We start from the raw sequence: 21223 nt of genomic DNA, 5'->3' as shown, positions 1-21223 counted from the left end.
TAGGTAGGCTTAGGCTAGCTTTTTCAAACAGAAATTTGCTTCCTGTAGCACTAATTCCAAAAAGTTTTGGGACACTGTAAAGTCCATGGAGAATGAGAGCACCTCCTCCCAGCTGCCCACTGCACTGAGGTTAGGAAACACTGTCACCACCGATAAATCTACGATAATCGATCACTTCAATACGCATTTCTCTACGGCTGACCATGCTTTCCACCTGGCTACCCCAACCCTGGCCAACAACATCTCAGCACCCCCTGCAGCAACTTGCCCAACTTGCTTCTCCTTCACAAAATCCAGACAGCTGATGTTCTGAAAGAGCTGCAAAATCTGGATCCCTACAAATCACCTGGGCTAGACAATCTGGACCCTCTCTTTCTAAATTATCCGCCGAAATTGTTGCAACCCCTATTACTAGCCTGTTCAACCTCTCTTTCGTATCGTCTGAGATCCCCAAAGATTGGAAAGCTGCCGCGGTCATCCCCCTCTTCAAAGGGGGAGACACTCTAGACCCAAACTGCTACAGACCTATATCCATCCTGCCCTGCCTTTCTAAGGTCTTCGAAAGCCAAGTTAATAAACAGATCACAGACCATTTCGAATCCCACCGTACCTTCTCCACTTTGCAATCTGGTTTCCAAGCTGGTCATGGGTGCACCTCAGCCACGCTCAAGGTCCTAATCTATATGGTCCAAATCAGGATGATCCACACTTCTTCGAAAACATTTATACCAATTTATTTAATTTACAGGCAACAAATGATCTAATCATTATGGTAGGAGACTATAACACAGTGTTAAGTACCTCAATGGACCGTAAAGGTAATCACTCTACAAACTATCATCACTGTGCCCTTAAGGAAATCACAAATATTATGGACACATTAGAAATAGTGGATATTTGGAGACTAAAAAACCCAGACCTAGTGAGATATACATGGAGGAGACTTAATCAAGCTATTCGTATTGTCTAATTTCTTGTCTCTTTCTCTCTTGCATCAAAGGTTAAAAAAGTTTTAATATGAGACAGAATGCGATCAGATCATCATCTAATTGGCATTCACATAACTCTTATAGATTTTCCACGTGGACGGGGATATTGGAAATTTAATCAAAGTTTACTGGAGGACAACTTATTTTTAACTAAGACAAAATAATTTATAACTGAATTTTTCCAGTATAATATAGGTTCAGCAAATCCCCTTATTGTTTGGGATACCTTTAAATGTACCTTCAGGGGTCATTCATTTCAATATTCATCAATAATAAAAAGCAGTTTCTGGCTAAAGAGACAAGACTAACAAGGGAAATCAATGAACTAATAGTACAGGTAGATGGCAATAAAAATTATACTACAGAGATACACAGTAAGTTAGAGGAAAAACAAAAAGAACTGGAGGAACTTATTCAAGAAAGATCTAATGTAATCTATTACAGAAATAAAGCAAACTGTATGGAATACAGAGAAAAATGCACAAAATTCTTCCTGAATCTCCAATACAGGAACGCTAACAAAAATAATTTGCAGAAACTCGTTACTAAAGACGGAGTCATCTATGATTCTCTGAATTATATTTTAAAAGAGGAAGCTAATTATTTTAGGCAGATGTTCTCTTTTCCGTCTCATCCTCTCCCAAAGAATGAAGATTACGGTAAGGAATTCTTTCCAAATAATATACAAAATGGAATATTAACAAATGTACAGAAAGATCAGTACGAAGGCCAAATTACAGAGGAATAACTTTTTGAGGCTATTAAATCCTTTCAGTCTGGAAAAACCCCAGGGCTTGATGGCATACCGGTAGAGGTATATCAAGTATTTTTTGATATACTAAAAGCTCCATTGTTAGATTGTTTTAACTACTCCTATAGAAATGGCAGTCTGTCAGGTACTCAGCAGGAAGGTCTGATTTCTCTATTATTTAAACAAGACCCAGATGGCAAATATAAAGACCCAGTCTATCTAAAAAACTGGAGGCCCCTTACACTTCAATGTTGTGATGCAAAAATACTAGCAAAATGCATAGCACTCAGAATTAAAAGGGTTTTTACCAGGTATTGTTCATCCTGATCAGACAGGTTTCTTACATGGATGACACATTGGAGATAATATACAACAACTACTAGAAATAATAGAACATCATGAAACATATAAGAAGTCAGGAATGGTATTTATAGCAGATTTTGAAAAGGCATTTGATAAAGTAAGACTGGATTTTATTTCTAAATGACTGGATTTTTTCAATTTCGGTAATTCTCTTATAAAATGGGTAAAATGATGTATTGCAACCCCAGGGGTAAAATAGTAAATAACGGCTACTTCTCAGAGAGTTTTGAATTGTCAAGAGGAGTTAAACAAGGATGTCCGCTGTCACCATATCTATTCGTTATGGCCATTGAAATGCTAGCTATTAAAATCAGATCCAATAACAACATTAGAGGATTAGAAATCCAAGGCTTAAAAACAAAGGTGTCCATGTATGCCGATTACTCAAGTTTTATTTTAAGTCCGCAAGCTAGATCCCTGCAATGTCTCATTAAAGATCTAGATAACTTTTCTGTACTCTCTGGACTAAAACAATATTACGTATTGGATCCTTAAAAAATACAACTTTTACATTACCCTGCAGTTTACCTATAAACTGGGATGATGGTGAGGTAGACATACTCGGTATTCATATTACAAAATATATAAATAAGCTCTCCACAATGAATTTCAATAGAAAACTTGTAAAAATAGACAAGATCCTGCAACCATGGAGAGGTAAATACCTGTCTGTTTATGGAAAAATTGCCCTGATTAACTCCTTAGTCATATCTCAGTTTACTCACTTACTTGATGGAGCTGCCAACTCCTGGTGATTCGTTTTCAAATCATATGAGCAAAAAATATTTTGCTTTATCTGGGACGCTAAACCAGACAAAATAAAACGAGCGTATCTATATAATGAATATGAATTGGGTGGGTTGAGATTATTACATATAACAGCACTAAACCTCTCTCTAAAAGCTTCACTCATTCAAAAGTTTTATTTGAACCCTAAATGATTCTCAAGTAGATTAATAAGAAAAGCTCATCCATTGTTTAAAAATAGCCTTTTTGCCTTTGTCCAGATTGTCATGTCTCATTTTAGATTAATTGAAAATTATACTTTTTTCAAATTATCTCTCTTTTTCAAACAAGCATTTCAGAGCTGACTACAATTTAAATTTCATCCCCCTGAAAAGATAGAACAAATATTACAACAGATATTTGAACTCAAATGTGCTGGTTGATAAAATACCTGTATTTATGGAAAAGATGTTTGAAAAGGGTATTTTATTCTTAAATGATATTGTAAATTGTAATGGTAGAGTTATGTACTTCATTGAGTTATCAGAATTGTTCGGGAAGGTCTGCTCAATCCAGGATTACAACCAATTGATTACAGCATTGCCCCAAAAATGGAGGAGGCGGGTGGCAGCGGGAGGAGGGAGGGAACTGGTCTGTCTGCCCAATATAAAGGATCAAACTGGAGGAGGTCGGGAACTGGTCTGTCTGCCCAATATAAAGGATCAAAACTGGAGGAGGTCGGGAACTGGTCTGTCTGCCCAATATAAAGGATCATAACTGGAGGAGGTCGGGAACTGGTCTGTCTGCCCAATATAAAGGATCATAACTGGAGGAGGTCGGGAACTGGTCTGTCTGCCCAATATAAAGGATCATAACTGGAGGAGGCAGGGAACTGGTCTGTCTGCCCAATATAAAGGATCATAACTGGAGGAGGCAGGGAACTGGTCTGTCTGCCCAATATAAAGGATCAAAACTGGCGGAGGAATAAAAATAGCATAAATAGGAAAGTATACCAGTTTCATTTGAGGACCAGGATGTTGACAACTGTGCCATACAGATTGCAAAATAGTTGGGAAGAGATTTTTGATGTACCGATTCCATGGTACAGGGTGCATGAGTTGATATATAAAACAACGCAAGATTCAGGACTTTGTGCTTTTCAGCTAAAATTATTATATAAAATTCTTGCCACCAACAAAATGTTGAATATTTGGCGCATAAAATCATTGAAGCTCTGCAGATTTTGTTGTGAGGATACAGAATCAATAGACCATTTATTTTGGTATTGCCCTAAGGTATCCTGTTTCTGGTCTCAGGTTCAGGAATGTCTGAAAATGCATAGCATTGATCTAAAATTTACCCTAGAAATAGTACTGTTATGAGATCTGGAGAGACCGGGTCAGTCAATTACAAATATACTAATACTCTTATTATAAGTATTTATCTTCAACACGCAATCTGTAGATTATTTTCGATTAGATAGATTGAAATTGTACGTTAAACATCACAGCATAGTTGAAAGATATGTGTTGCGTAGGAACCCGAAGAGGGTGGCCAGCAGAGATAGATGGGATGGGCCGAGGGTGTCCAGCAGAGATAGATGGGATGGGCTGAGGGTGGCCAGCAGAGATAGATGGGATGGGCCGAGGGTGGCCAGCAGAGATAGATGGGATGGGCCGAGGGTGGCCAGCAGAGATAGATGGGATGGGCTGAGGGTGGCCAGCAGAGATAGATGGGATGGCCGAGGGTGGCCAGCAGAGATAGATGGGATGGGCTGAGGGTGGCCAGCAGAGATAGATGGGATGGGCTGAGGGTGGCCAGCAGAGATAGATGGGATGGCCGAGGGTGGCCAGCAGAGATAGATGGGATGGGCTGAGGGTGGCCAGCAGAGATAGATGGGATGGGCTGAGGGAAGCTGAGGGTGTCCAGCAGAGATAGATGGGATGGGCCGAGGGAAGCTGAGGGTGTCCAGCAGAGATAGATGGGATGGGCCGAGGGTGTCCAGCAGAGATAGATGGGATGGGCTGAGGGTGTCCAGCAGAGATAGATGGGATGGGCCGAGGGTGGCCAGCAGAGATAGATGGGATGGGCCGAGGGTGGCCAGCAGAGATAGATGGGATGGGCCGAGGGTGTCCAGCAGAGATAGATGGGATGGGCTGAGGGTGTCCAGCAGAGATAGATGGGATGGGCCGAGGGTGGCCAGCAGAGATAGATGGGATGGGCCGAGGGTGTCCAGCAGAGATAGATGGGATGGGCTGAGGGAAGCTGAGGGTGGCCAGCAGAGATAGATGGGATGGGCCGAGGGTGGCCAGCAGAGATAGATGGGATGGGCTGAGGGTGTCCAGCAGAGATAGATGGGATGGGCCGAGGGTGGCCAGCAGAGATAGATGGGATGGGCCGAGGGTGTCCAGCAGAGATAGATGGGATGGGCCGAGGGTGGCCAGCAGAGCTAGATGGGATGGGCCGAGGGTGGCCAGCAGAGATAGATGGGATGGGCCGAGGGTGGCCAGCAGAGATAGATGGGATGGGCCGAGGGTGGCCAGCAGAGATAGATGGGATGGGCCGAGGGTGGCCAGCAGAGATAGATGGGATGGGCCGAGGGTGGCCAGCAGAGATAGATGGGATGGGCCGAGGGTGTCCAGCAGAGATAGATGGGATGGGCCGAGGGTGTCCAGCAGAGATAGATGGGATGGGCCGAGGGTGTCCAGCAGAGATAGATGGGATGGGCTGAGGGTGGCCAGCAGAGATAGATGGGATGGGCCGAGGGTGGCCAGCAGAGATAGATGGGATGGGCTGAGGGTGTCCAGCAGAGATAGATGGGATGGGCCGAGGGTGGCCAGCAGAGATAGATGGGATGGGCTGAGGGAAGCTGAGGGTGGCCAGCAGAGATAGATGGGATGGGCCGAGGGTGTCCAGCAGAGATAGATGGGATGGGCTGAGGGAAGCTGAGGGTGGCCAGCAGAGATAGATGGGATGGGCTGAGGGAAGCTGAGGGTGGCCAGCAGAGATAGATGGGATGGGCCGAGGGTGTCCAGCAGAGATAGATGGGATGGGCCGAGGGTGGCCAGCAGAGATAGATGGGATGGGCCGAGGGTGTCCAGCAGAGATAGATGGGATGGGCTGAGGGAAGCTGAGGGTGGCCAGCAGAGATAGATGGGATGGGCCGAGGGTGGCCAGCAGAGATAGATGGGATGGGCCGAGGGTGTCCAGCAGAGATAGATGGGATGGGCCCAGGGTGTCCAGCAGAGATAGATGGGATGGGCCGAGGGTGTCCAACAGAGATAGATGGGATGGGCTGAGGGAAGCTGAGGGTGGCCAGCAGAGATAGATGGGATGGGCCGAGGGTGGCCAGCAGAGATAGATGGGATGGGCCGAGGGTGTCCAGCAGAGATAGATGGGATGGGCCGAGGGTGTCCAGCAGAGATAGATGGGATGGGCCGAGGGTGTCCAACAGAGATAGATGGGATGGGCTGAGGGAAGCTGAGGGTGGCCAGCAGAGATAGATGGGATGGGCTGAGGGTGGCCAGCAGAGATAGATGGGATGGGCCGAGGGTGGCCAGCAGAGATAGATGGGATGGGCTGAGGGTGTCCAGCAGAGATAGATGGGATGGGCCGAGGGTGGCCAGCAGAGATAGATGGGATGGGCCGAGGGAAGCTGAGGGTGGCCAGCAGAGATAGATGGGATGGGCCGAGGGTGTCCAGCAGAGATAGATGGGATGGGCCGAGGGTGGCCAGCAGAGATAGATGGGATGGGCCGAGGGTGTCCAGCAGAGATAGATGGGATGGGCTGAGGGAAGCTGAGGGTGGCCAGCAGAGATAGATGGGATGGGCCGAGGGTGTCCAGCAGAGATAGATGGGATGGGCCCAGGGTGTCCAGCAGAGATAGATGGGATGGGCCGAGGGTGGCCAGCAGAGATAGATGGGATGGGCCGAGGGTGTCCAGCAGAGATAGATGGGATGGGCCGAGGGTGTCCAGCAGAGATAGATGGGATGGGCCGAGGGTGTCCAACAGAGATAGATGGGATGGGCTGAGGGAAGCTGAGGGTGGCCAGCAGAGATAGATGGGATGGGCTGAGGGTGGCCAGCAGAGATAGATGGGATGGGCCGAGGGTGGCCAGCAGAGATAGATGGGATGGGCTGAGGGTGTCCAGCAGAGATAGATGGGATGGGCCGAGGGTGGCCAGCAGAGATAGATGGGATGGGCTGAGGGAAGCTGAGGGTGGCCAGCAGAGATAGATGGGATGGGCCGAGGGTGTCCAGCAGAGATAGATGGGATGGGCCGAGGGTGGCCAGCAGAGATAGATGGGATGGGCCGAGGGTGTCCAGCAGAGATAGATGGGATGGGCCGAGGGTGTCCAGCAGAGATAGATGGGATGGGCCGAGGGTGTCCAACAGAGATAGATGGGATGGGCTGAGGGAAGCTGAGGGTGGCCAGCAGAGATAGATGGGATGGGCCGAGGGTGGCCAGCAGAGATAGATGGGATGGGCCGAGGGTGTCCAGCAGAGATAGATGGGATGGGCTGAGGGTGGCCAGCAGAGATAGATGGGATGGGCCGAGGGTGTCCAGCAGAGATAGATGGGATGGGCTGAGGGAAGCTGAGGGTGGCCAGCAGAGATAGATGGGATGGGCCGAGGGTGGCCAGCAGAGATAGATGGGATGGGCCGAGGGTGTCCAACAGAGATAGATGGGATGGGCTGAGGGAAGCTGAGGGTGGCCAGCAGAGATAGATGGGATGGGCCGAGGGTGGCCAGCAGAGATAGATGGGATGGGCCGAGGGTGTCCAGCAGAGATAGATGGGATGGGCCGAGGGTGTCCAGCAGAGATAGATGGGATGGGCCGAGGGTGTCCAACAGAGATAGATGGGATGGGCTGAGGGAAGCTGAGGGTGGCCAGCAGAGATAGATGGGATGGGCCGAGGGTGGCCAGCAGAGATAGATGGGATGGGCCGAGGGTGTCCAGCAGAGATAGATGGGATGGGCCGAGGGTGTCCAGCAGAGATAGATGGGATGGGCCGAGGGTGTCCAACAGAGATAGATGGGATGGGCTGAGGGAAGCTGAGGGTGGCCAGCAGAGATAGATGGGATGGGCTGAGGGTGGCCAGCAGAGATAGATGGGATGGGCTGAGGGAAGCTGAGGGTGGCCAGCAGAGATAGATGGGATGGGCTGAGGGAAGCTGAGGGTGGCCAGCAGAGATAGATGGGATGGGCCGAGGGTGTCCAGCAGAGATAGATGGGATGGGCTGAGGGAAGCTGAGGGTGGCCAGCAGAGATAGATGGGATGGGCTGAGGGTGGCCAGCAGAGATAGATGGGATGGGCTGAGGGAAGCTGAGGGTGGCCAGCAGAGATAGATGGGATGGGCTGAGGGAAGCTGAGGGTGGCCAGCAGAGATAGATGGGATGGGCCGAGGGTGTCCAGCAGAGATAGATGGGATGGGCCGAGGGTGGCCAGCAGAGATAGATGGGATGGGCCGAGGGTGTCCAGCAGAGATAGATGGGATGGGCTGAGGGAAGCTGAGGGTGGCCAGCAGAGATAGATGGGATGGGCCGAGGGTGTCCAGCAGAGATAGATGGGATGGGCCGAGGGTGTCCAACAGAGATAGATGGGATGGGCTGAGGGAAGCTGAGGGTGGCCAGCAGAGATAGATGGGATGGGCCGAGGGTGGCCAGCAGAGATAGATGGGATGGGCCGAGGGTGTCCAGCAGAGATAGATGGGATGGGCTGAGGGTGGCCAGCAGAGATAGATGGGATGGGCCGAGGGTGTCCAGCAGAGATAGATGGGATGGGCTGAGGGAAGCTGAGGGTGGCCAGCAGAGATAGATGGGATGGGCCGAGGGTGGCCAGCAGAGATAGATGGGATGGGCCGAGGGTGTCCAGCAGAGATAGATGGGATGGGCCGAGGGTGTCCAGCAGAGATAGATGGGATGGGCCGAGGGTGTCCAACAGAGATAGATGGGATGGGCTGAGGGAAGCTGAGGGTGGCCAGCAGAGATAGATGGGATGGGCCGAGGGTGGCCAGCAGAGATAGATGGGATGGGCCGAGGGTGTCCAACAGAGATAGATGGGATGGGCTGAGGGAAGCTGAGGGTGGCCGGCAGAGATAGATGGGATGGGCTGAGGGAAGCTGAGGGTGGCCAGCAGAGATAGATGGGATGGGCCGAGGGTGGCCAGCAGAGATAGATGGGATGGGCCGAGGGTGTCCAGCAGAGATAGATGGGATGGGCCGAGGGTGTCCAGCAGAGATAGATGGGATGGGCTGAGGGTGGCCAGCAGAGATAGATGGGATGGGCCGAGGGTGTCCAGCAGAGATAGATGGGATGGGCTGAGGGAAGCTGAGGGTGGCCAGCAGAGATAGATGGGATGGGCCGAGGGTGGCCAGCAGAGATAGATGGGATGGGCCGAGGGTGTCCAGCAGAGATAGATGGGATGGGCCGAGGGAAGCTGAGGGTGGCCGGCAGAGATAGATGGGATGGGCCGAGGGAAGCTGAGGGTGGCCAGCAGAGATAGATGTGATGTGATGGGCTGAGGGAAGCTGAGGGTGTCCAGCAGAGATAGATGGGATGGGCTGAGGGAAGCTGAGGGTGGCCAGCAGAGATAGATGGGATGGGCTGAGGGAAGCTGAGGGTTGCCAGCAGAGATAGATGGGATGGGCTGAGGGAAGCTGAGGGTGGCCAGCAGAGATAGATGGGATGGGCTGAGGGAAGCTGAGGGATGGCCAGCAGAGATAGATGGGATGGGCTGAGGGAAGCTGAGGGTGGCCAGCAGAGATAGATGGGATGGGCTGAGGGAAGCTGAGGGTTGCCAGCAGAGATAGATGGGATGGGCTGAGGGAAGCTGAGGGATGGCCAGCAGAGATAGATGGGATGGGCTGAGGGAAGCTGAGGGTGGCCAGCAGAGATAGATGGGATGGGCTGAGGGAAGCTGAGGGATGGCCAGCAGAGATAGATGGGATGGGCTGAGGGAAGCTGAGGGTTGCCAGCAGAGATAGATGGGATGGGCTGAGGGAAGCTGAGGGTGTCCAGCAGAGATAGATGGGATGGGCTGAGGGAAGCTGAGGGTGGCCAGCAGAGATAGATGGGATGGGCCGAGGGTGTCCAGCAGAGATAGATGGGATGGGCCGAGGGTGTCCAGCAGAGATAGATGGGATGGGCCGAGGGTGTCCAGCAGAGATAGATGGGATGGGCCGAGGGTGTCCAGCAGAGATAGATGGGATGGGCCGAGGGTGTCCAGCAGAGATAGATGGGATGGGCCGAGGGTGGCCAGCAGAGATAGATGGGATGGGCTGAGGGTGGCCAGCAGAGATAGATGGGATGGGCTGAGGGTGTCCAGCAGAGATAGATGGGATGGGCCGAGGGAAGCCGAGGGTGTCCAGCAGAGATAGATGGGATGGGCTGAGAGAAGCTGAGGGTTGCCAGCAGAGATAGATGGGATGGGCTGAGGGAAGCTGAGGGTTGCCAGCAGAGATAGATGGGATGGGCTGAGGGAAGCTGAGGGTGTCCAGCAGAGATAGATGGGATGGGCTGAGGGAAGCTGAGGGTGGCCAGCAGAGATAGATGGGATGGGCCGAGGGTGTCCAGCAGAGATAGATGGGATGGGCCGAGGGTGTCCAGCAGAGATAGATGGGATGGGCCGAGGGTGTCCAGCAGAGATAGATGGGATGGGCCGAGGGTGTCCAGCAGAGATAGATGGGATGGGCCGAGGGTGTCCAGCAGAGATAGATGGGATGGGCCGAGGGTGTCCAGCAGAGATAGATGGGATGGGCCGAGGGTGTCCAGCAGAGATAGATGGGATGGGCCGAGGGTGTCCAGCAGAGATAGATGGGATGGGCTGAGGGAAGCTGAGGGTGGCCGGCAGAGATAGATGGGATGGGCCGAGGGAAGCTGAGGGTGGCCAGCAGAGATAGATGTGATGGGCTGAGGGAAGCTGAGGGTGTCCAGCAGAGATAGATGGGATGGGCTGAGGGAAGCTGAGGGTGGCCAGCAGAGATAGATGGGATGGGCTGAGGGAAGCTGAGGGTTGCCAGCAGAGATAGATGGGATGGGCTGAGGGAAGCTGAGGGTGGCCAGCAGAGATAGATGGGATGGGCTGAGGGAAGCTGAGGGATGGCCAGCAGAGATAGATGGGATGGGCTGAGGGAAGCTGAGGGTGGCCAGCAGAGATAGATGGGATGGGCTGAGGGAAGCTGAGGGTTGCCAGCAGAGATAGATGGGATGGGCTGAGGGAAGCTGAGGGATGGCCAGCAGAGATAGATGGGATGGGCTGAGGGAAGCTGAGGGTGGCCAGCAGAGATAGATGGGATGGGCTGAGGGAAGCTGAGGGATGGCCAGCAGAGATAGATGGGATGGGCTGAGGGAAGCTGAGGGTTGCCAGCAGAGATAGATGGGATGGGCTGAGGGAAGCTGAGGGTGGCCAGCAGAGATAGATGGGATGGGCTGAGGGAAGCTGAGGGTTGCCAGCAGAGATAGATGGGATGGGCTGAGGGAAGCTGAGGGTTGCCAGCAGAGATAGATGGGATGGGCTGAGAGAAGCTGAGGGTGGCCAGCAGAGATAGATGGGATGGGCTGAGGGAAGCTGAGGGTGGCCAGCAGAGATAGATGGGATGGGCTGAGGGAAGCTGAGGGTGGCCAGCAGAGATAGATGGGATGGGCTGAGGGAAGCTGAGGGTTGCCAGCAGAGATAGATGGGATGGGCTGAGGGAAGCTGAGGGTGTCCAGCAGAGATAGATGGGATGGGCTGAGGGAAGCTGAGGGTTGCCAGCAGAGATAGATGGGATGGGCTGAGGGAAGCTGAGGGTGGCCAGCAGAGATAGATGGGATGGGCTGAGGGAAGCTGAGGGTGGCCGGCAGAGATAGATGGGATGAGCTGAGGGAAGCTGAGGGTGGCCAGCAGAGATAGATGGGATGGGCTGAGCGAAGCTGAGGGTTGCCAGCAGAGATAGATGGGATGAGCTGAGGGAAGCTGAGGGTGGCCAGCAGAGATAGATGGGATGGGCTGAGGGAAGCTGAGGGTTGCCAGCAGAGATAGATGGGATGGGCCGAGGGTGTCCAGCAGAGATAGATGGGATGGGCTGAGGGAAGCCAGCAGAGATAGATGGGATGGGCTGAGGGAAGCTGAGGGTGGCCAGCAGAGATAGATGGGATGGGCCGAGGGAAGCTGAGGGTGGCCAGCAGAGATAGATGGGATGGGCTGAGGGAAGCTGAGGGTGGCCAGCAGAGATAGATGGGATGGGCTGAGGGTGGCCAGCAGAGATAGATGGGATGGGCTGAGGGAAGCTGAGGGTGGCCAGCAGAGATAGATGGGATGGGCCGAGGGAAGCTGAGGGTGGCCAGCAGAGATAGATGGGATGGGCTGAGGGAAGCTGAGGGGTGGCCAGCAGAGATAGATGGGATGGGCTGAGGGAAGCTGAGGGTGGCCGGCAGAGATAGATGGGATGGGCCGAGGGAAGCTGAGGGTGGCCAGCAGAGATAGATGGGATGGGCTGAGGGAAGCTGAGGGTGGCCAGCAGAGATAGATGGGATGGGCTGAGGGAAGCTGAGGGTGTCCAGCAGAGATAGATGGGATGGGCTGAGGGAAGCTGAGGGTGGCCAGCAGAGATAGATGGGATGGGCTGAGGGAAGCTGAGGGTGGCCAGCAGAGATAGATGGGATGGGCTGAGGGAAGCTGAGGGTTGCCAGCAGAGATAGATGGGATGGGCTGAGGGAAGCTGAGGGTGGCCAGCAGAGATAGATGGGATGGGCTGAGGGAAGCTGAGGGATGGCCAGCAGAGATAGATGGGATGGGCTGAGGGAAGCTGAGGGTGGCCAGCAGAGATAGATGGGATGGGCTGAGGGAAGCTGAGGGTTGCCAGCAGAGATAGATGGGATGGGCTGAGGGAAGCTGAGGGATGGCCAGCAGAGATAGATGGGATGGGCTGAGGGAAGCTGAGGGTGGCCAGCAGAGATAGATGGGATGGGCTGAGGGAAGCTGAGGGATGGCCAGCAGAGATAGATGGGATGGGCTGAGGGAAGCTGAGGGTTGCCAGCAGAGATAGATGGGATGGGCTGAGGGAAGCTGAGGGTGGCCAGCAGAGATAGATGGGATGGGCTGAGGGAAGCTGAGGGTTGCCAGCAGAGATAGATGGGATGGGCTGAGGGAAGCTGAGGGTTGCCAGCAGAGATAGATGGGATGGGCTGAGAGAAGCTGAGGGTGGCCAGCAGAGATAGATGGGATGGGCTGAGGGAAGCTGAGGGTGGCCAGCAGAGATAGATGGGATGGGCTGAGGGAAGCTGAGGGTTGCCAGCAGAGATAGATGGGATGGGCTGAGGGAAGCTGAGGGTGGCCAGCAGAGATAGATGGGATGGGCTGAGGGAAGCTGAGGGATGGCCAGCAGAGATAGATGGGATGGGCTGAGGGAAGCTGAGGGTGGCCAGCAGAGATAGATGGGATGGGCTGAGGGAAGCTGAGGGTTGCCAGCAGAGATAGATGGGATGGGCTGAGGGAAGCTGAGGGATGGCCAGCAGAGATAGATGGGATGGGCTGAGGGAAGCTGAGGGTGGCCAGCAGAGATAGATGGGATGGGCTGAGGGAAGCTGAGGGATGGCCAGCAGAGATAGATGGGATGGGCTGAGGGAAGCTGAGGGTTGCCAGCAGAGATAGATGGGATGGGCTGAGGGAAGCTGAGGGTGGCCAGCAGAGATAGATGGGATGGGCTGAGGGAAGCTGAGGGTTGCCAGCAGAGATAGATGGGATGGGCTGAGGGAAGCTGAGGGTTGCCAGCAGAGATAGATGGGATGGGCTGAGAGAAGCTGAGGGTGGCCAGCAGAGATAGATGGGATGGGCTGAGGGAAGCTGAGGGTGGCCAGCAGAGATAGATGGGATGGGCTGAGGGAAGCTGAGGGTGGCCAGCAGAGATAGATGGGATGGGCTGAGGGAAGCTGATGGTTGCCAGCAGAGATAGATGGGATGGGCTGAGGGAAGCTGAGGGTGTCCAGCAGAGATAGATGGGATGGGCTGAGGGAAGCTGAGGGTTGCCAGCAGAGATAGATGGGATGGGCTGAGGGAAGCTGAGGGTGGCCAGCAGAGATAGATGGGATGGGCTGAGGGAAGCTGAGGGTGGCCGGCAGAGATAGATGGGATGAGCTGAGGGAAGCTGAGGGTGGCCAGCAGAGATAGATGGGATGGGCTGAGGGAAGCTGAGGGTTGCCAGCAGAGATAGATGGGATGAGCTGAGGGAAGCTGAGGGTGGCCAGCAGAGATAGATGGGATGGGCTGAGGGAAGCTGAGGGTTGCCAGCAGAGATAGATGGGATGGGCTGAGGGAAGCTGAGGGTGGCCAGCAGAGATAGATGGGATGGGCTGAGGGAAGCTGAGGGTGGCCAGCAGAGATAGATGGGATGGGCTGAGGGAAGCTGAGGGTGGCCAGCAGAGATAGATGGGATGGGCTGAGGGAGGCTGAGGGTGGCCAGCAGAGATAGATGGGATGGGCTGAGGGAAGCTGAGGGTGGCCAGCAGAGATAGATGGGATGGGCTGAGAGAAGCTGAGGGTGGCCAGCAGAGATAGATGGGATGGGCTGAGGGAAGCTGAGGGTGGCCAGCAGAGATAGATGGGATGGGCTGAGGGAAGCTGAGGGTGGCCAGCAGAGATAGATGGGATGGGCTGAGGGAAGCTGAGGGTTGCCAGCAGAGATAGATGGGATGGGCTGAGGGAAGCTGAGGGTGTCCAGCAGAGATAGATGGGATGGGCTGAGGGAAGCTGAGGGTTGCCGGCAGAGATAGATGGGATGGGCTGAGGGAAGCTGAGGGTGGCCAGCAGAGATAGATGGGATGGGCTGAGGGAAGCTGAGGGTGGCCGGCAGAGATAGATGGGATGAGCTGAGGGAAGCTGAGGGTGGCCAGCAGAGATAGATGGGATGGGCCGAGGGAAGCTGAGGGTGGCCAGCAGAGATAGATGGGATGGGCCGAGGGAAGCTGAGGGTGGCCAGCAGAGATAGATGGAATGGGCTGAGGGAAGCTGAGGGTTGGTACGTGGAATTAGAGGAAGTGGGAGTGGAGTTGCTGTGTGAGAGAGAGAATGATGGTCAAAAGATAAAGGGGGAAAAAAGTCAAAATAGAACATAATAAAAGTACATCTGAATGACACTAAGTGGCAGTGTTTTTACAACTAATGCTGGTTTGCCTGAGGCTGATGCCGTGCAGGTGTTTGTACACATGCATATACACACATATATCTCCCTCACTAACTTTAAGCATCAGCTGTCAGAGCAGCTTACCGATCGCTGTACCTGTACACAGCCCATCTGTAAATAGCACACCCAACTACCTCATCCCCATATTATTACTTACCCTCTTGCTCTTTTGCACACCAGTATCTCAACTTGCACATCATCATCTGCACATCTATCACTCCAGTGTTAATGCTCAATTGTAATTATTTTCACCTCTATGGCCTGTTTATTGCCTTATCTCCCTACTCTTCCACATTTGCACACACTGTATATAGATTTTTATATTTTCTTTTCTATTGTGTTATTGACTGTACGTTTGTTTATGTGTAACTCTGTGTTGTTTTCGCATTTGCTTTTCTTTATCTTGGCCAGATGCAAATGAGAACTTGTTCTCAACTGGCCTACCTGGTTAAATAAAGGTGAAATAAAACATGCATTTAAGTGAATGAGTTTCTACCTACTCAGGGGGTCATATTGAATTTGACGATGTAACAAGTAAAATCAAGAGAATTCCTGCAAGTATCGAAACGGTGTAGCGTTTCACTGCCCAGTCATTGAAAAGGGGATTATTTTTGTAAAATGACTAACAATAGCTAGGCTTCCTTTAATTTATGGCTACGACTTTAAGTCATTTCTAGACAGGTTTTCAATGTGTGCATTGCAACACTGTAGCGTTTGACAGCACACACACTTGTTGAAAATGTGTTATTCTTTTTAGATATTACAGTATAACTCTTCATTTCACGGCTACGAGATAGTCGTTTTATTGACCTGTTCAACTATCTCATATGGTCTCGGAGTCTGAGCTTGCAGAGTTAGGCGCAGCAGTAATATCTGACCTATTAGCTGCTTGCTTTTGACACATACACAAAACTCCCGAGTGGAGCAGCAGTCTAAGGCACTGCATCTCATGTTCTAGAGGCGTCACTACAGACCCTGGTTTGATTCCAGGCTGTATCACAGCGGTCTAAGGCACTGCATCTCAGTTCTAGAGGCGTCACTACAGACCCTGGTTTGATTCCAGGCTGTATCACAGCGGTCTAAGGCACTGCATCTCAGTTCTAGAGGCGTCACTACAGACCTTGGTTTGATTCCAGGCTGTATCACAGCGGTCTAAGGCACTGCATCTCAGTTCTAGAGGCGTCACTACAGACCCTGGTTTGATTCCAGGCTGTATCACAACTGTCAGTGATTGTGAGTCCCATAGGGCAGCGCTCAATTGGCCCAGCGGTCCTGGTTAGGGTTTGGCCGTTATGGTAAATAAGAATGGGTTTTTAACGGACTTGCCTAGTTAAATACAGCCTCCAGAAAAAAAACTCTAACAGCTCACAAAATGACGACAGCACCCATCGCTGGAAGTACTGTAGCTCACAAACACAGCGATCTCAGAACATATTTGCCTCTTTCCTAGACTTGCTCTCACATTGTGTTAAGTGATTGACCAAACAGCTGATTACCATCAATGTACTTTTTCCTATTTGATAAGATGTGCGGTTTGAAATTTCCTAAAGTGGCCTAGGAAGACAGCAACAGTCTTTCAGCACTCCTCATACAACAGGAAGCACACAAAGGTAGCTGAGTACCAAACTATATTTATTGTATACAGTAGTAAAAGACAATGTACAAATCATTAGAGCAACAGAAGGACTTAGTGGACCTGTGCTACCTGTAGAACACCACACCTGTCTGAAGGCAAGTGGGAAGATTCATCAAGTCTGATTATAGAGAAACAGAAAGGTCAAAGGTGGATTCCCTTTTATTTTGTCATAAAATAGTGATTCAGTGGGATGGGCTTAAAGCAGGATGTCAACGACTTCCCTTAAATCTCTGAGGAAGGGGGAGGGGAAACCAAACAGACATGGTGAGTAGCATCCTTTCAAGCGATGTTGAAAATAGACCTGAAACTTGACCCTTTTCGATCAGACGTTTCTGTTCTCTTCAGTAAAGCCTTTGTTCCAGAGAGACACAGCAATTCAATCTAATGGCACCAGCGGTAGAGAACCCCATTCACCAATATTCCTTCAACACATTGTACAGGTTTAAAATTACAATTGATCACTTGGACTGTATATTTTGCAAAATGTACTTAAAAACAGCAGACAAAAAAAAAAACGTTTGCATATTATGAGACCTGTTCAACACCAAGTCCCTCAACCTATGGTAGATTTAAAACGTGTCCCAAATGGCACCCTATTGACCACATAGTGCACTTCTTTGTTTAGTGTAGAGCACTATAAGAGGAATAGGGTGCCATTTGGAACAAATCCTGAATGAGTTGAACCTCCCCCCACATCCCCGTGTGTGAAACAAACACACATTCTCCAAAACACGACTCCAAGCAGTTTATAGTCCATCCTCAATATGAATATCAACAAGACATTTGTGGATTGGTGGCTTGAAAAGGATAAGACCATGGCTACGAGCAGATCGATCACAAAACAAAAAATAAAAAAAAGCGGAACAATTATGTAATAATAATAAAAAAGTTGCTGCTCTTCGTGTTTCTGTCCTCAGAGGGGGAGGAGCCTCAGAGGGGTCCATACACCTTTAAGAGACGCCTCCGAGAGGAAGGAGCCTCCTCCGGTCTGTTGTTGAAATACATCAATAGTATCCTCGTCTTCCATCTCAAGCTGCCAAAACAAATACATAGAATGGTCAGTAAGTCTACACTCCACCTGTTCATGTTATCACTTCTTTTTTAATCTTTTGCATCATCGAGGACTACACCGAAAGCGAGTGGCACCTACCTGTGCAGGTGTGTCCGTCTCGTTGATTGGCTGTCCGTCAAACCTAAACCGTATCTGTCTAATTGACAAACCCTGAAATAAAGAAGAAGGGAGAGGTTATAACATAGAAGGGAGACACTGTCAGGCTCATCTAGCAAGTTACTGTGGTCAGGAGTTGCCCTGTAAGGTCGTACAATCAGCCTCAAAGCTTAACATTGTCTTATATGAGCAGAAAAGTAGTCAGATGAATGTAAACTGGAAGGAAAGCCTCACCTGTCTTTCGCAGTAGGCCTTCATCAGCTTGCTGAGCGGAGTGTGCCTTTTAATTTTGAACTGAACAACTGACCCATCTTGACCTGCGACCTTTAGGTTGATGTGGTCGTTTTCAGTCTTCACACCTTCCTGAAAAAACAGAGGGGAACGGGTGAATTTCAGAGACAATAGCTACATTTTTTTTTTTAAATATCAAATCAAAATCTAATTTTATTGGTCAGATAACACATGGTTAGCAGATGTTAATGCGAGTGTAGCGAAATGCTTGTGTTTCTAGTTCCAACAGTGCAGTAATAACAATTAATCTAATTAATTCCCAACAATTACCTAATACCCACAAATCTAAAGGGGTGAATGAGAATATGTACATATAAGTATATGGATGAGCGGCATAGGCAAGGTTCAGTAGATGGTATAAAATACAGTATATACAGGTGATATGAGTAATGTAAGATATGTAGAGATTATTAAAGTGATGTGATTGGGTCTCAATGTAGGCAGCAGCCTCACTGAGTTAGCGATTGCTGTTTAGCAGTCTGATGTCCTTGAGATAGAAGCTATTTCTCAATCTCTCAGGCCCAGCTTTATAGCTAGAGTCTAACAGTTAATGTCATGTATTAGACAGAGCAAACTTTTGGGCTAAAATTAAAGCATCTCAACAGGAATTGTAACATGAAGATGTTAGCTAGTTAGTTACAGCAAGCTAACGTAAACTCACGTAAAGTCGTACATCGCCTTGGTCTGTACAATTGACCATATTTTAGCGCCCCAAAAACATAATACTTCCAGATCAACTAATGTCAATAACATTGTAAAGCACAATTTCTCCCCTTTCCAACAGAATCAATTACATGACCTAAACGCTGCCAGTTTCTGCATAATTCAAGTAGGCAATGAGCCCCGTCGGGTCTTTTTAAAAATGGCGGGCGGGGAAGCGAAACTAGTGTGATAGTGAAAAGGAGAGATGTTGTGGGCAATTATTTTTTCCCCACTCTGTCCAACTTATCACCTTATCGCCTCTAAAATGTAAATAAAACACTATAAAGACTTTATGTAATGTGTCATTACATAACTATTTGAAGGTTTGTGTCGAATTTGAATCTGGTTTTTAGGACGGTGCTAAAGTGATCTTAGAAGTAAACAGCGGCTTTTAGAATGATGATCGCGGCTTTTAGAATGATGATCGCATGCAATGATCGCAATAATGACTAGGTATCCCCCCCTTACCCCCGTCACTGTCCATTTCTTGTTTTTAAACGATGGGAGAAGTGCTACACCTGGTGGAGAGAGATTGTAAGACATAAATAGTTTGCTTTATGCGTGCTGTACGTTACGACATGACCCGATGTAACGGAGGGTCCGTTTTTTCAACTTTTCTCCAATACTAGAGAGTCATTACCATGTTGATCAACGCTCGAATAGAAACCTAGTTCACCCCCCCAGTGTGGAAGTCAACAGTCCCATTAGTTCTTTGTAGTCTCGTTTGAATGTTGGTTGCGCACATTTGTACGGAATGGGGTGACTTTACGTTACCAAGCGGTGCACACTGCTAGCGGTTTAATTTTAATGTACATTTATTTCAGCAGACTCCCATTGGGACAAAGTTTCTCTTTTGTAAGGGAGCCCTGCATCTCACAATTACACAACATTTCCACAAAAACGGCAGTGTAGGACGAGCATAACAGTACTGGTAGGTTGATGAGTTCACCGTCTGACGGTGAGTTAATATCTTTGTTTGGTGTCAAACATTTGAGTTTAGCTTTTTAGCTAGCAATCATTTGATCAGTTAGCAATCAGTTAGCTAGCTAGCTCTTACAACAAGAGCCATGCTAACCTAGATAGCTAACTGGCCAGCCATCAATAGGGTGGCAGCTCCAGTGGGAATCTCAATCTAACGTTAGCATGTTACCTAGTTAGCTCAACAAGCCGCAAAGAGACAACGACGTTGGTCCCTATTCCAATGGGCGCAGAAAAGTCACAATGGCGCTGTTTCACTGAAAACCATCACCTTACAAAACATGAATAGATAATAGTACACTACATCTATCAGATAACTGGCTAGCTAGCCCATTTTCTACACGCAAAACGTTACGCGGCCAAATGTCCACAAATCGAACAACCTTTGTTTTCTCTTTTTACCCGCTCAAATTGGAAACGGGCAACATCACCAACATAGTAGTACGCTCGACAAGCAGAATGCAAGGAAATATGGAAAATATTCAATCACACACAACATTTCTTACCTTTGGCTTTTCTTCAGACATTGTGTAGCTAGTTAATGTTCTGATATTTACTAATTTACAGACAGATTGCTAAATGTTTGCGCTTTTTTCAACTCTCTTCGTCTTCTGTTTGTCGACCAGGAGCGCGCATAGGGTTTTAAACTCTAATTGGCTCACGGGGTCACGTGTCTATAGTTTCTCTCGGGACCGTGCACACACGAGCGCGCAAATCGGTTTAATGCGCGCTCCCGTGAAGTAAGCAAAATTGGACAGCTATTTCTAATCACCTGGATAAATCAATGTATGAAGTGTGTAAATATACATGTTCATTAATTAATGAAGCCTCTCAAAGATGTTTGAGCGTGGCAATCATAGACTAATCAAAAATATAAACGCAAATCACATGTTTATAAAGACCTTTTTACATCAGCGGATGTCACAAAGTACATATACACAAGCCCAGACTAAAACCCCCAAAGCACAGCTAGTAGTTAACCAGAACACATATTAAAGAGACTGGGTCGCATTTCAAGTAGGCAAGAAACAGGAGACATTTATTTGAAACGGAGTGTTGAAATGTAGTGCTGTGCTGTACATTCTACCTGAATGTGTACACTTGAAATGTTTGCTTGGCAGTCGTTTAAAAAACGTTTTCTGACATTTGTGCCTTCTAAACGCAACCCTGGTGTTCTTCTCTCAGTAACTCTTTTTTTTATCTTACAAAATATCTTTCCGTAAAACATTGATGTATTTTTACAATACTGCAAAGAAAAAACCCTCCCCTACAATTTTCCAGAATTAATATATATGGACAGTTCCAGTCAAGAAATCAACAAACGGAGGAAAATAAATAAAACTGAGTTTCCAAATAAGTAAGCAGTATACTTTAATTGTCTTGAAATCTGGCATATGGGTTCTCCTTGGCCAAACCTGAAACAACTGTCAATATAGCCTATACATACAGGTCCTTTCA

At 49.6% G+C, this 21223-nt stretch overlaps 1 protein-coding gene across 1 annotated transcript; it reads right to left on the bottom strand.

Moving 5' to 3' along the window:
* Positions 1–16605: 16605 nt before the first annotated feature.
* LOC129820680 (small ubiquitin-related modifier 3-like) lies at positions 16606–20411 on the bottom strand. The gene is made up of 4 exons (XM_055877526.1): positions 20272–20411; positions 18029–18157; positions 17777–17848; positions 16606–17659 (listed from the first exon to the last, which is right to left on the bottom strand). Exons 1-4 carry the CDS (start codon positions 20290–20292, stop codon positions 17540–17542), a joined length of 342 nt encoding a protein of 113 aa, XP_055733501.1. The 5' UTR covers positions 20293–20411; the 3' UTR covers positions 16606–17539.
* Between the last annotated feature and the right edge of the window lie 812 nt (positions 20412–21223).

This window comes from Salvelinus fontinalis, chromosome 23 (genome assembly GCF_029448725.1).
Source record: "Salvelinus fontinalis isolate EN_2023a chromosome 23, ASM2944872v1, whole genome shotgun sequence".
Lineage (NCBI taxonomy): Eukaryota > Metazoa > Chordata > Actinopteri > Salmoniformes > Salmonidae > Salvelinus > Salvelinus fontinalis.
Note: the sequence above shows the minus strand (reverse complement) of the source record. Positions and strands in the feature narration are given on the sequence as shown.

What these genes read in the sequence shown, in the direction of transcription:
- LOC129820680 (XM_055877526.1), bottom strand. Translation starts at nt 20,292, where the DNA reads ATGTCTGAAGAAAAGCCAAAG. An exon ending in TGTCTGAAGAAAAGCCAAAG is followed by an intron (nt 18,158 to 20,271) that starts GTAAGAAATGTT and finishes CTGTTTTTTCAG; the next exon opens with GAAGGTGTGAAGACTGAAAA. An exon ending in AGGCCTACTGCGAAAGACAG is followed by an intron (nt 17,849 to 18,028) that starts GTGAGGCTTTCC and finishes TCTTTATTTCAG; the next exon opens with GGTTTGTCAATTAGACAGAT.